General features: G+C 43.0%; 1 protein-coding gene across 1 annotated transcript; it reads left to right on the top strand.

Moving 5' to 3' along the window:
* Positions 1-570: 570 nt before the first annotated feature.
* On the top strand, positions 571-13,823 carry LOC134586265 (uncharacterized). The gene is made up of 4 exons (XM_063441765.1): positions 571-684; positions 772-1,084; positions 7,331-7,438; positions 13,198-13,823. Exons 1-4 carry the CDS (start codon positions 571-573, stop codon positions 13,821-13,823), a joined length of 1,161 nt encoding a protein of 386 aa, XP_063297835.1.
* The last annotated feature ends 822 nt before the right edge of the window (positions 13,824-14,645 follow it).

A 14,645-nucleotide genomic window follows, 5' to 3' on the forward strand; every position in this document is an offset into this window, starting at 1 on the left:
AACTCTTGAACTTCAGCTAACTTGTGGAAGTCCTGAGCATAGAGACGTCCTTCATGCGATGCGCTTAGAAGTGGATCAACCTGTGAATACATAATGACAGGAGCCCAAAGGTTAAATCGGTACTAAGACTATTTGCCCATGTCAAGATACGATACATTGGAAACCAAGCCACCCGTTAGTGTACCCCCATTCGTACCTGAGTCAAGAGTCCCCATGTATGTGAAGTGTCATGAGTCAGATGTACATATAAGTCATACATTCATGGAAGGCAATGTTATACTTACTGCCCGAAGCGAGAAATGACAGGGGGGGGAAATTATATAAATAAGTAATAGGGCGGGGCAATACTCACCTCCGTGTCTTTTATAAAATCATGACTCTTCGTCATGAAATAGCAAAATCATGTAATTTTATGTCAAGACACGGAGGCTCATATTGCTAGTTTAAAGCTGAGCAATGACCGACGAGAAAACGTGTGGTTGAGGACGGAAGTAGAATTCCCTGAAGGTGGATTCTCTGGACCAGTCCGCCATCCTCATAAGGTCTTCCAGTCGTGCCCCCGAAGAGGCCATGGACGTGGCTGACGCCCCACGTGTGGAGTGGGCGCTAAAGATGGATATATCCACCCCCGCTTTCGACATAATCCACTTCACCCAACGAGCCAGAGTCGTGCTGGATACAGGGGTGAATGGTCGACGGGTCGCGAGGAAAAGTTGGGGCATTGGGTCCGACCTATGGGCTTTTGTCTGAAGTTCGTATTCCTTCAAACAGGTCACTGGGCACAACAGTGGGTTAGACGGAAAACTTGGGTACGAGACTGAGCGTATGGCCGTCTTCGTCCTTCTGGAGATATTGAATGTCACCCCATCCGGGGTGAAGGATCTCGCATCATGGTCCAGGGCACGTACCTCCGAGACTCGTTTACATGAAATGAGGCAGAACAGGCATACCAATTTGGCAGAGAGTTGTTGCAAGGTGAGGTGCGAGTTGGGTGGCCAGGAAGAAAACAGTGATAGGACGCAGGTGACGTCCCATGTGGCTGTGTATCGAGGTCTGGGGGGACGCGAGAGGCGAGAACCTTTGAGTAAGCGGCAAACCAGGGGGTGCTGGCCCGCTGGGCAGCCGTTGAAACCATGATGAGCTGAGGATATGGCCGATCTGTATAGGTTGATCGTGTGATATGCACGACCCGCTTCAAATAAGGATGTGAGGAACTGGAGTATCGCCGTCACAGGAGCCGCCACGGGATCCAGGTCCCTAGCCAGGCACCAACCAGCCCAAGCTCTCCAAGCGGTCCCATATGAGCGTCTAGTGCCGGGAGCCCATGCGTCAGCCAAGAGGCGTCGAGTTGTGTCCGAAACTCCTGGGACTTCCCAGGGTCCCCCGAAATTCTCCATGCCAGTAACCGTAATGATCTGTCCAGTAGGAGGGGGTGTTGTTGGCCCATCGGGTTCAGCAAAAGGTCCCGGTTGGGCGGCAGAAGAGAGGGAACATCTATTGCCAGTTCCAGGAGTTGAGGGAACCACGACTTGGTAACCCAGAATGGGGTTAGCAGGAGCATATCCGCCATCTGGTGTCGTACCTGGAGTAGTACTCGGGGGAGCATGGCAAATGGCGGGAAAGCGCAAAGGCATGAGTCGGGACATTCCTGTAGGAACGCGTCCACTGCCTCCGCGGCCGGGTCCGGGCGCCAGCTGTAGAACCTGGGTAGTTGGGCGTTGAGTCTGGAAGAAAAGAGGTCTATAGAGAAAGGCCCCCAAAGGGACGAGATAGTGGAGAACACCTCTGTATCCAATTTCCAATCGCTGGTGTCTGCGAGATAGCGTGAGCTCCAATCCGCATGGGTATTGTGAAGGCCAGGAAGGTATTCCGCCTGGACCGTCAGGTTCCTGGCTAGACAATAGGTCCAGAAATCTTTCGCTAAGCGGGCCAACATCGCTGAGCGTGTGCCGCCCAGGTGGTTGACATACCGGACCGCTGAGATGTTGTCCATACGCAGTCTGATGCATGCACTGGCCATGCCGTTTGCAAAGCTCTTGATCGTGAAGGAACCAGCCAATAGTTCTAGGGCATTGATGTGGAGTCGGGACTCTGCGTCTGTCCAGCGACCCCCAGTGGTCACCCCATTGCAGTGTGCGCCCCAGCCGTGGAGACTCGCATATGAGTCCACTGTGAACTCCGGCTGAGAGCCGAAGATGGCCTTGCCATTCCAGGCGGATAGGTTGTGGATCCACCAGGTCATCTCGTCTCGGGATTCCGAGTTCAGGGGGACCAAATCTGCATACGAGGCCCCTTTGCGAAGGTGTGCTATTTTCAGGCGTTGAAGAGCTCGGTAGTGGAGCGGAGCCGGGAACACCGCCTGGATGGACGAGGTCAGTAGTCCAATAAGTCATGCCAGGTGTCGCAACGACAGCTGGTGTCTCGTGAGGGCACGTCGTAGTTCCTTGCAGATTAAGCGTATTTTGGTTGGAGGGAGACTGAGAGACTCCGCTTCCGAGTCGACCGTGAACCCCAGGAACTCCATGTGTCGGGTCGGGGATAGGCAGGACTTCTCCCCGTTGAGCAGGAAACCCAGGCGACGTAGGAGATCCATTGTCCATTGAAGGTGTTCTAAGAGGACTCCCCGATCTTGTGCCATGAGGAGGATATCGTCCAGATAGACTATCAGCCTTACCCCGCGACTGCACAGCCAAGCCATGGCCGGTCGCATCAATTTGGTGAAGCACCACGGAGCAGACGAGAGTCCGAACGGGAGGCATGTGAATCGCCATGTTCCGCCTTTCCAGAGGAACCTCAGTAGGTCCCTGGATGACTCGGTCACCGGGACCATTAGGTAGGCATCTTTGAGGTCTAACTTTGCCATCCAGTCTCCACGTAGGAGTAAGTCCCAAAGGAGGTGGATTCCCTCCATTTTGAAGTGTCGGTAGCGCACTATGGAGTTTAGGGCCCGAAGGTTTATAACTGGGGGCATCTGGACGCCTTTCTTTTCCACCAGGAAAATGTTGCTGATAACCCCAGCATGGTTCAGTGGTGCCCGTTCTATCGCTCCTTTCATGTGGAGTGACAATAGTTCCTTGTCTATTAAGGCGCGGTTTGCCTTTGACATTACCATAGGGTGAGGGGGAGGAATGCGACCCGGGGAGTCTACCAATTCTATGTGGAACCCCTTTACCGTGTTCACAACCCAGGCATCTGAGGTGATTTCTAACCAGGCATGTAAAAAATGATGGAGTCTGCCCCCTACACAGATATTGGAAAAAGCATGAATTAGGTGTGGTCTTACCGTAAGTACGTCTGGAACCGGGGTTCCCTCTGAAGCTTCTGGAGCACCATGGTCTTCCACGAGATGGGAAGAAGGGAGACTGGTGTCTCGTGTCCTGATAAGGTGGCCTCTGGTTATAAGAGCCTCGTCCCGATTCTCGGGAATTAAAATTAGACCGGCCAGACAGACGGCTCCTGAATCTGCCAGCCCTGGAAGAGACCCGTCCCTGAAACACTCTCCTCATGGAGGACTGGGCCTTGTCTAAGGCTGTGAAAGCACCTACAAAGCGCCCCAGATCCTTGATAAAGGAGTCTCCGAACAGCTGGCCCTGAGCGTCTTTGCCCGCCTCAGTGAGGGCGAGGTTGGCCAGTTTGGGCTCAATTTTAAAGAGGATGGCTTTACGCCGTTCTATAGACAGGGAAGTGTTCACACTACCGGCTATGCAGATTGCCCTCTGCACCCAACCACGGAGTTCTTCCGGGTCAACCTGTCTATTCTCAGTTCTGGCCATCTCGGCCAGGTCGAATAATTTTGCTAAGGGACCAAAAATGTCCAGATGTTTGTCCTGGCATGACTTTAATGCAGATTCCAGACCCTTACGGGGATTCCAACCCATCTTTGCAAGGAACTGCATCATTTTAGGGTCTACAATAGGTGTCTCGCAGACTTTATTAGGGATAAGGGGTCTAGGGCATTCTGCCCTGAGCTTGTTGCGCGCCGTCTTGCTAAGAGGGCGCCTAACCCAGTTCTCAAGATATTTTGCTACATGGTCGGCTGGGAGCCATTCTGACGACCTCGGGTGATGGAGAGCCTCCAGGTCAAACATAGGTTCTCCAGCCGGGTCCATGAGAGTCGAACCCGCGGTAGCGGGAGAGTCACTGCGAGAGTCACTAATTACCAATCCTGGTAGGGTAGGGGCAAATGGGTCAGTGTCCTGCCCGTCCGACTCGTTCTTAGAGTCATCCCCGGACTCATCAATAGCCTCCTCACAAGACCCGATTTCTGAGTCGGAGTCGCTCTCTGTAAGTGCTCTGGCACATTTCCAGTGCCGCACCCGTTCTGCCTGGCGCGGAAAGGCTTTTTTGCGTGACACAGGCACGCTATCTTGGGTGGCTATTTTCACACCAGTCTTGGTGGTTCTGGAGGCGGGAGGGATCAGGTGTTTAGATTTGGCCTTAGCCTTTCTAGAGTCACCCCCTGGGAGGTTTACAGAGGGATGCGCTAAGCATGTAGGTATGGCAGATGCTTCTGCGGGTACAGGTTTTGCTAATAAAGCCTGAGAAATAGTCTGAGACAGGGTTGCAGACATTGAGCCCATGGCGGCCATAATGGCGTCTGTAACTGAACGTTGCAGTGCTAAGGCCTGGGCATCATCCGGCACAGACATAGGGTCGCCCGCAGAAGAAGGGGGGCCAGAGCTGGCAGAGATAGGGTCAGCCAGCACTTGGGGTATATCCCTATCCTCAGGGGAAAGAGGGGAGACAGGCCCCTTAGGTTTAGGCATAATAATAATAACTGAAGCTAATGTCAGATCCAAATAAAATATATATATCTTTATGCAGGGAATATGCAGTATAATATATAGGGAGACAACCAAAATATATACTGAGTAGTGAATAGTAAATAGAGCTGCTAAATATGTGGAGGATGCAACTAGCAGGAGTTAATCACCCCAGGCTAGGCAGTGTAAACAGAGGAAAAAGGAGGGAGCTCACCGGGGTCCAGACCGGCAGATAAGGAGAACGGAGGGAAAAAGAGCGCCAAAGTGACTGTTAGAAAATGGCCGCCGGCAATCTCGCGAGATTCGCGGCGGAATACCAAGAGAAAAGGGAAAGAGCTGAAAGTTCGGCAGAAAAAGGCGAATGCATATAGAGTCACAGGGGAGCACATAAAACAGGTAAATCCAGCGTTCAAATGAAAAATTCGAATGCAGCAATAGGAGAATAGGCAGGCAGACCAGATCACATCAAACAGGTGAATGCAGTCAGGCGTTCGTATAGAAAATTCGAATGCAGTAATAGGAGAGAAGACAGGCAGACCGGCAGAGTAATGGAGGGAAAGTTTAGAGCGATACCAAGGGAATCAGAGAAGGTAGAGCAGGATAAAGCCGGACAGGGAAGGTCTGGGACCCTGGGCTCAAACAAGTTATACAACACAAGGTCAAATAAATACAAAATACAATCATACATTAACCAGTGAATGGTACAAAATGTCAGCAGAGAAAAAATAATTAGTGAGGTACTTATCTGTCTGGTAGCAGCAAAGAAAGAGGAATTGGAGGAGGAGGTGCTGCCCATTATACTGGGACTGGATATGGGAGTGTCCTATCTCTATGGTTACTGTTTTTTCTTACTGTTAATATACTTTGCTGCTATTGGTGGACAGTAAAGAAAGGGTTAAGCAATATGAGCCTCCGTGTCTTGACATAAAATTAGTAAGTGTTCAAGTTGGCCAAGAGTAGAAAGTTGAGAATCTGGTGTTTTGACCTGATCTAGAAGCAGACATTGAATGACACAAAACTATGTAAAGGAATCCACGCTGAGAGGATATTACTTCTCTTCTGGAGAAATTGGATACTGGGCAGACAAGTGGTAGATGGAAGATAATGTAGATAAATGCAAAGTTATGCATTTGAGGTTGTTGCACCCACAAGTGAATTTCAATGGTGTTTCAATGGTGTTTCAATGGTGTTGACTTTGGAATAAGTGTTAGTGAGAAGAATTTGAGAATACTTATAGACAATAGATTTGGTAACAATGTGCAATGTAGTAGTTGCAAAGGACAGTTTGATACTTTCTTGCATAAGAAGGGGTATACATTCACAGGGTTAAACTATTTTGTCCGTTTATAAAACCATGGCATGACCCCGTCTTGAAGGTATTGAGGTTTTAAAATACCTGTAAGGTGCTTTTTTATATATACAACTCAGTACCCTTTAAATAGAAAACTGGCATGCCTGCATGCTTGTATGAAGTCATATATGTGCATGTTAAGTATATTTTGTATAACAGTGGAGAACGTCCCAAAACGTCAATGTATATGACATAGAGAATGAAAAAAACAATATCACTATTAAATGGAAGATACAAATTAAGGAACATGTTCTCATGTCCCTTCCATGGATTACAATGCATTTAAAGTATTTTTTTTTAAATGTTGTCTGTGTCTAATGTCTGGTGTACCTTTTTAAAAATGACATTGCCAAACATGACATTTTCATTTGACATTTTCTTTTAGGGTAAATGGGGTTAAACATTGGGTGTTACTACGTGTTAGGCAAATGCATGACCAATTGGTAACTGCTCTTGTTACTGTAAGTTTTATTATTATACATTTGTCATATAATTGTACAAAAGAAAAATGTTGGGCTTGTAGAAAAATGGAACATCAGAACAGAATGGAAAAACTCTTAGCATTAGTTTTCTCTTTTGTAATACGGAGGCATTATCTGAATTTTTGGTATTTACTTACATTTTGTATAACACACATCAAATTCCATGTACATTTTCTTGGGTTGTCCATAAGGCCATTAACGCTTGGTTTGCAGAAGGTTATACTTGTTCGTGTAAACAAATTGTTCCTTGGAATCAATAAAGTGTCTACAAATGGAGTTACTTATTAAACAGTGTCCTAACCTTGGGTAAAAGAGTAAACCAAATAGAGTGAAATACAACAACGTAATTTGAAATAATTACACTGCTGATAACCACCGTTTCTTGTTGACTCGTTGCTTAATTTTATAGCTCAGAATTTTTGGTTCAGGGTGAAGTAGTTGAGGACACACTCATATTCTGATGAACACATACATAAGAAAAGGTACTTCCTGATCACATTGTATTCCACCAGCACAAGCAATGGGTGAGATCCAGATAAAGTACAGATTACAGAAATGCCACTATGGGTGGTACTACTCTACAGCTTGGCGAGAAGAAGTGCTTTAGCTTTGGGAGAAAGGAGTTGACGGTTGCAAGCAATGATATATATTTAGTATTCTTTTAATGTGTATTTTAAAAGCGTTTCAGCTGCTCATTTTGCTAACGTACCTATGTCTCTATTCTTTCATTACAGGTAATCATCACTTTTTAACAGCATGTTGGATTCTGGCGATGTTCTTCATGGACGTCTTTATTGATTCTGTTGAATCAGTTGATGAAGAGATTGAAATAGCTGAAAAACGTGAGCTAATTTTTTGTAGCAATTAAGAGTTAAAGACTTGAATGGATTGTATGAATGTTTTTGGTCATAGCCCTAAAATATATTAGGACCAGAGCACTCTGCAAGGCATTTAAACCCCTGTGAAAGTAACTGTAAAAGGCTAAGGAGAGCTGCAATACATTGCTCTAGACCAGGCATAGGCAACCTTCGGCACTGCAGATGTTTTGGACTACACCTCCCATGATGCTTTGCCAACAAATTGGGTGCAAGAGCATTATGGGGGATGTAGTCCACATCATCTGGAGTGCCGAAGGTTGCCTATACCTGTTTCTAGATAATGCTAGGACACAGTACTTGATACATACAAAAAAAGGAGAAAGAGACTCATTTCATGTTATAGAAAAAACAATTCACTGAAAAGCATTTGCTATTAAAATTGCAGTATGTATTTTGTCTCATTCAATATTTTATTATAATGCAAATGTTAATTTTAGAAAAATCCTTGATGCATTGTGTTTTATAGTGTGTAGTTTGGAGTGATGATATTTTAGACGTAAGAAATATGGAAATTGCATATGGAGAGCATAGTTTATTTGCAGGTTACAATCACCCATCACCATCTAACTTGCAACTGATTCTAAAAAAAAAGTAAAAAATAAAAATGTGATCAAATTAAATTACACATATGGATATAATATACCGATTAAATTCAACTGCAGATATATTAATTAAATAGTTGTAAAGTACGGGATTTCCACACATATCAATTAGAATAAAGGAAACCAGCACGTTTTCCCATTAAATATACCTTGTGAGGGATTAGTTTGAAACTTGAAACATTGTGTTAAGTATATGTCCTGCTTAATTTAAAAAATGCCGTAATAATCGTCATCAGTGAGAGTTTAACTATATTATTATTATTATTATTTTATTATTTATATAGCGCCATCAGATTCTGTAGCGCTATGAAATGATTGTGGGAGCTACAGAGGCACAGATAGAGAGAGAGAATTATTATAGTTAATATAACAGTGCCACAGATGTTGAATGTTTTTGTAGTTTAAGAGCATTCAAGCTGGCACAGTAATTCACTAAAATGGGAAATGTTGAGAATTTAAAGTAGCTTTAACATTTTCGACTAAATCAGATAAACTGAAAAGATATCTTTGACATTTTTGTCTAATTAATAACTTTGACCTTAAATTTGATATTCACTACGAACTCCTGATAATTTACACTTTAATGGATAAGCCTATAGGTTTTATGTTATATTGTGAAATTCCAAAAATAGGTTTGTGCCAACAGTAGCCAATAACAGAACTTATTGTAACTTACTACCGATTAATCTTATCACCAGACTTATTCTTTTCTGACTGGCTGAGAGTAACATGTTACTTTCATGGATGAAAACACGCATTTTCTCCTTCACAAGTACACAGAACCTCCCTTAAAACACACTTCACAAATGATTACAATTAGCACTTAAATATGCAAGCGAGCCTTCAGGTGTCAGTTTTGCATAGAGCAGATTGACACCCTCGCTACATGAACTACATTGCCAACAACATATATTTTTCACTGCTGTAATATTTTACTTTAAAAACCATCTGCCTTTTTAACACTGACTGCAGGTTGTGGACATTATGTGAAGTGCAATTCAAATATCTGCTGTTTGTGGACTAACCTATTTGGTGACATTCATTTTGCATTATCCTGAAATGCACTTTCCTTAACCCCTTAATGACCATAGTCGAATGTCAATATTCAGAACCAACATAAACCTGTAGGATTAATTACTAAAGAGAGAATTCAAATTAAATTCACAGTGAATTTCACATTTAAGGCCAAAGTAGCTAAACTGGAAGCAGATTTAGAGAATAGTTCCGGTTTGGCTATTTTCACCTTAAATTTTAAATTCACTTCGAAAACCCTGCTAGTATTCGTGCCAAATGTTTCTTTAAGAATATTTTTTCTCTTTCACATTAACAGGGCTGACAGTAGGATCACAGATGCCTGGGTGCTGACATTTTTTTTTTGGGCCCCCAGATGGGCATGGTCATTTTACTAACCCCTCCCCTTTGCAAATGTCCAGTTCATTTTTCTAAAGTAACTACTCGACCTCTCTATGAGCTCCACCCCTTTTTGTAATCAGACATAGATTTACTGACAGTCACACACTCTCACTTATCTGACAAACTCTGACAGACACACACTCTGACAGACAGACACTCTCGCTGACTTGAAACACACTCACTGACAGACACAAACTGTCAGTCACAAACTCAATGACAGACACACAAGTTTAAAACAAATCCTCCAAGTTGTGAATTACAGTTTTAAAGCTAAAACTTTGCTCAATTTGGCATGCTGAGATTACAACTTTTATAGTAGTCACAAAATCCAAAACTGCTACACAACCGTGTATATTTGTAGAAAGTACACCCCCTGTCTAATTAACTAAGAACATTTTGACACGTTTTTTTTAACCTTTTTCACAAGTTTACTTAATAATCTTGATTGTTGAATACCTCACAAATAAAAAAAATGTGATACTACACTTAAACAGTCACAAAATCCCATACAACTAAACAAAGTTGATATTTGTAGAAAGTACCTCTCCCTGGTGGTTAATTAAAGGATCACTAAAGGTACCCAGTCCACTTCATCTGAATGAAGTGGTCTGGGAGCAGTGGTCCTTTAGTTTTAACCCTGCAATGTAAAACAAACCTAGAGTCACTAGAGGGTCACTAGAGGGTGCTTTCTCTGAAAAAGTGACTCAGACTCAATTATTCAGTCAAACTTATAGAGTAGCATTTGATTGTAGCAGAATGGTGTTTTCCTGCCCATGTGCACTAGCCAGTGGGGAAGCATTGGATTGGCTGAGATCGTCAGTATTTATGATCTCAGCCAAGGAGGTAGGACCAGCATCATGGAGACCTGTGTGGTGAGGGCTACAAGGTGAGTAAAAAAACATTATTTTTACTGCCAATGTGGGGAGGTGGTAAACTCAATAGTGAGAAAGTGAGAAAAACGCTATGGAGTTCCTTTAAATAAAGCATTTTGATACATTTAATTGTTTTTTATGCATGTTTCGTTTTTATGTGGAATTTCATAAGCCACACTACATATGTTTGCCAGATGTTTGAGGGACTTCCTCATTTTGATTACTTTTTATGTCATCATACTGACCATAGCTACCTGTAACACTATCTAGCAAATGTTGTGCCCATTCACACTATCTAGCGAAATATCTAGCGAATGTTGTGCCCATTCACACTATCTAGCGAAATATCTAGTGAATGTTGTGCCCATTCACACTATCTAGTGAATGTTGTGCCCATTCACAAGAAAGGTAGTAGGGAGGAGTCGGTCAACTATAGGCCAGTAAGCCCTACTTCAGTAGTGGGGAAAGTAATGGAAACCATGTTAAAGGATAGGATTGTTGAACATCTAAAACCACGTGGATTTCAAGATTAGAGACAACATGGGTTTACTTCAGGTAGATCATGCCAAACTAATCTTATTGATTTTTTTTAATTGGGTAGCTAAAATAATAGATCAGGTTGGTGCAGTAGACATTGCTTACCTAGATTTCAGTAAGACTTTTGACACTATTGCACATAGAAGGTTTATCAATAAACTGCAATCTTTAAGTTTGGATTCCAATATTGTTGAATGGGTAAGGCAGTGGCTGAGTGACAGGCAACAGAGGGTTGTAGTCAATGGAGTATATTCGAAGCATGGGCTTGTCACAAGTGGGGTACCTCAGGGATCTGTACTTGGACCCATTCTCTTTAATATTTTTATTAGTGATATTGCAGAAGGTCTTGATGGTGAGCTATGTATTTTGGATTATAAGATATGTAACAGGGTTGATGTTCCAGGAAGGATAAACCAAATGGCAAATGATTTAGGCAAACTAGAAAAATAGTCAGACTTGTGGCAACTGACATTTAATGTGGATAAGTGCAAGATAATGCATCTTGGACGTAAAAACCCAAAGGCAAAGTACAGAATATTTGATAGAGTCCTAACCTCAACATCTGAGGAAAGGGATTTAGGGATGATTGTTTCTGATGACTTATAGGTAGGCAGACAATGTAATAGAGCAGCAGGAAATGCTAGCAGAATGCTTGGTTGTATAGGGAGAGGTATTAGCAGTCGAAAGAGGGAAGTGCTCATGCCATTGTACAGAACACTGGTGAGACCTCACTTGGAGTATTGTACACAGTACTGAATACCGTATCTCCAGAAGGATATTGAGACTTTAGAGAGAGTTCAGAGAAGGGCTACTAAACTGGTTCATGGGTTGCAGGATAAAACTTACAAGGAAAGGTTAAAGGAACTTAACATGTATAGGTTTGAGGAAAGATGAGGCAGGGGGGATATGATAAAAGCATTTTAAGGGACACTCCAGGCACCCAGACCACTTCTGCTCATTGGAGTGGTCTGGGTGCCAACTCCCACTACTCTTAACCCTGCAAGTGTAATTATTGCAGTTTTTTATAAACTGCAATAATTACCTTGCAGGGTTAACTCCACCTCTAGTGGCTGTCTACTAGACTGTGTGAGGACCTCCAGCGTCGCTCATTTCCTCATAGGAAAGCATTGAAAATCTTTTTCAATGCTTTCCTATGGGGAGCGGTAATGCGCATGCGTGGCATTGCCGCACATGCGCATTAGGTCTCCTAGGCCGGTGGGCGGGATCAGTATCGCCCACCCGCCGACAGAAACAGTAGGAGGAGCGGCGAGGAGGAGACATCGCCTCAGGTAAGTGACTGAAGGGGTTTTCACCCCTTTAGTAATGGGGGTTGAGGGGTTGGAAGGGAGAAGGTGCCTCCAGTGCCAGGAAAATGGATTGTTTTCCTGGCACTGGAGTTTTCCTTTAAATACATAAAGGGAATCAACACAGTAAAGGAGGAGACTATATTTAAAAGAAGAAACACTACCACAACAAGAGGACATTAATTATAGGGGCAAAGGTTTAAAAATAATATCAGGAAGTATTACTTTACTGAGAGGGTAGTGGATGCATGGAATAGCCTTCCAGCTAAAGTGGTAGATGTTAACACAGTAAAGGAGTTTAAGCATGCATGGGATAGGTATAAGGCTATCCTAACTATAAGATAAGGCCAGGGACTAATGAAAGTATTTAGAAAATTGGGCAGACTAGATGGGCCGAATGGTTATTATCTGCCGTCACATTCTATGTTTCTAACCCTAACTATATATGTCTAGCTTAATCCAACACTAGCTAACCCTTAGCCTTACCTTAACCACCCCTGATACTAACCCTAGTAACAACCCTAATGCTATATCTACCCTAATCCTACACTAGCCATAACACTAAAATTAACCTAACATCAATGCAAAATCCATCGAAGTGTAAATGTACAGCCCATATAGATTAATACACTATATACACAGCTGGATGTAATATTGCAACAAATATGCTTGGTAACAAAAGACAGAACACTACAAAAGTAAAATCGAATGATGTGAATTAAACACAAAATCTAGTTGAACAAGAAAATAATGACAATACCCTTGTCTGCCATAAACGTCAAGGTTTCAAAGGCAATAAAAGTTAAATATACACAAAGCATGACATTGGCAGCAATGAATACAAGAACTTCTATATATTTAATAGAAGACTATACAAACTTGACATTTTTTAAAACATGTTTATATGGACTGCACGTTAGTTGAATTAATACTTTAAATGGTAGGAATGGCAGAGACAATTTTATGGTGCTATCTAAATTGTTTGTACTTTGTAGGTTTCCCAATAGACTGTGATAAACTTCCTAAAGGCAGTCAAAGTGGGGTGTATGTGATCAAGCCTAGTTCTTCACCTCCCCTGGTGGTTTTCTGTGAAATTGATGATGAAGGCAATCGTTGGACTGTATTGCAGAGGAACACCCTGAAAACTGAAATCACTTGGTATGAGTCCTGGACAACCTACAAGTATGGCTTTGGCAACGTGCTGCAAGATCACTGGCTGGGCAATGAGTACATCCATTTGTTGACTGCCCAACGCCCCTATATGGTGCGCTTTGTGATGGTTGACAAGAATGATAAGGAATTTTATGCTGACTATGATATCTTCAGCATTGACCAAGAGGTCAACGGATATACCCTTCGCCTGGGAAGATACTCAGGCACAGCTCCAGACTTTCTTACCACTTTCGACTCAGGAAATGTGCATGACAATATGAAGTTCTCCACCAAAGATAAGGATCAGGACCGGAGCAGTTCACACTGCGCCTCCAGTTATGGAGGATGGTGGTTCGATAACTGCCAGCTTGTTCACCTGAATGCCAAAGGCTACATCTTGTGGAAGAGTATCTGCAGTGGTGACTGTACTAAGTCCAAGATTATGGTCAAACCCACAGGTATCTGCTGAGGACCATATTTATGAACAAATATAATCTATCCAGACATGAACAATGGAGGTCAAAGCAACCTCCCCAGAGTAGATGATGCAATTCCTTTTGGCTTTTGTGTATTAAATGAAGGTTTAGAAAAAATGCCATGAGTTCAGTGCTATCCTGTATATTTTCAACTATATGTACTTGCAACTAGCAAGCTCCCGCAATATGCAAATGTTTAATACTCAGAGGTGTAATGAGAAATGTCTGGGGCCCAGCTCAAAATCAACAGCTGCCTCCAAAGTGTTTCTAAATATGTTGTTTGTGGAATAGAAGGTTGGCAAAGAGAGCCCTACAGAATGTAGTTAAATTGAAATGTCATATTTAAATTGTAATTTAAAACTTAGTGGATACTTAAACAAATTTACATTAATTCCTAGCACCTACTAGGTGCTTTACCTAAAATATGCTCCTTAGACGTTCTATCCAATAAAAATTTACAAAATATTCTATGTTTATTAGTGGTTACAGCCAATTCTGATTTCTTATTTTCATCAAGAGTTACTCAAAACACCACGATCACTTTCATGATTTGAAGTGGTCATGGTGCCGGAGTCAATATGTGCAGCACAACATTGCACACAAGTTTAACCTCTTTGCTGCCAGACGTGTAACTCCACTGCCAGCAGCATCATGGGGCTGTCAGTACTACAAATCACAGTGTGCCATTCATTGGCTGAAAGTGATGAGCTGGCACTCTCAGCCAATGAATGGCAAACAGAAAGGCTTCCAACTTCTGCATCCCTGCTAAAGCCAGAAGTGTGTATCCCAGGCTTCAAGGGAGCCTCAAAGCTGAG

This window comes from Pelobates fuscus, chromosome 1, assembly GCF_036172605.1.
Source record: "Pelobates fuscus isolate aPelFus1 chromosome 1, aPelFus1.pri, whole genome shotgun sequence".
Taxonomy (NCBI): Eukaryota; Metazoa; Chordata; class Amphibia; order Anura; family Pelobatidae; genus Pelobates; species Pelobates fuscus.

Coding starts and splice junctions, on each gene's coding strand:
- LOC134586265 (XM_063441765.1), top strand. CDS start 571: ATGGACGTGGCTGACGCCCCACGTGTGGAGTGGGCGCTAAAGATGGAT. Junction 1,085..7,330: donor CGAGAGGCGAGAACCTTTGA/GTAAGCGGCAAA, acceptor CTTTCATTACAG/GTAATCATCACTTTTTAACA. Junction 7,439..13,197: donor GATTGAAATAGCTGAAAAAC/GTGAGCTAATTT, acceptor TGTACTTTGTAG/GTTTCCCAATAGACTGTGAT.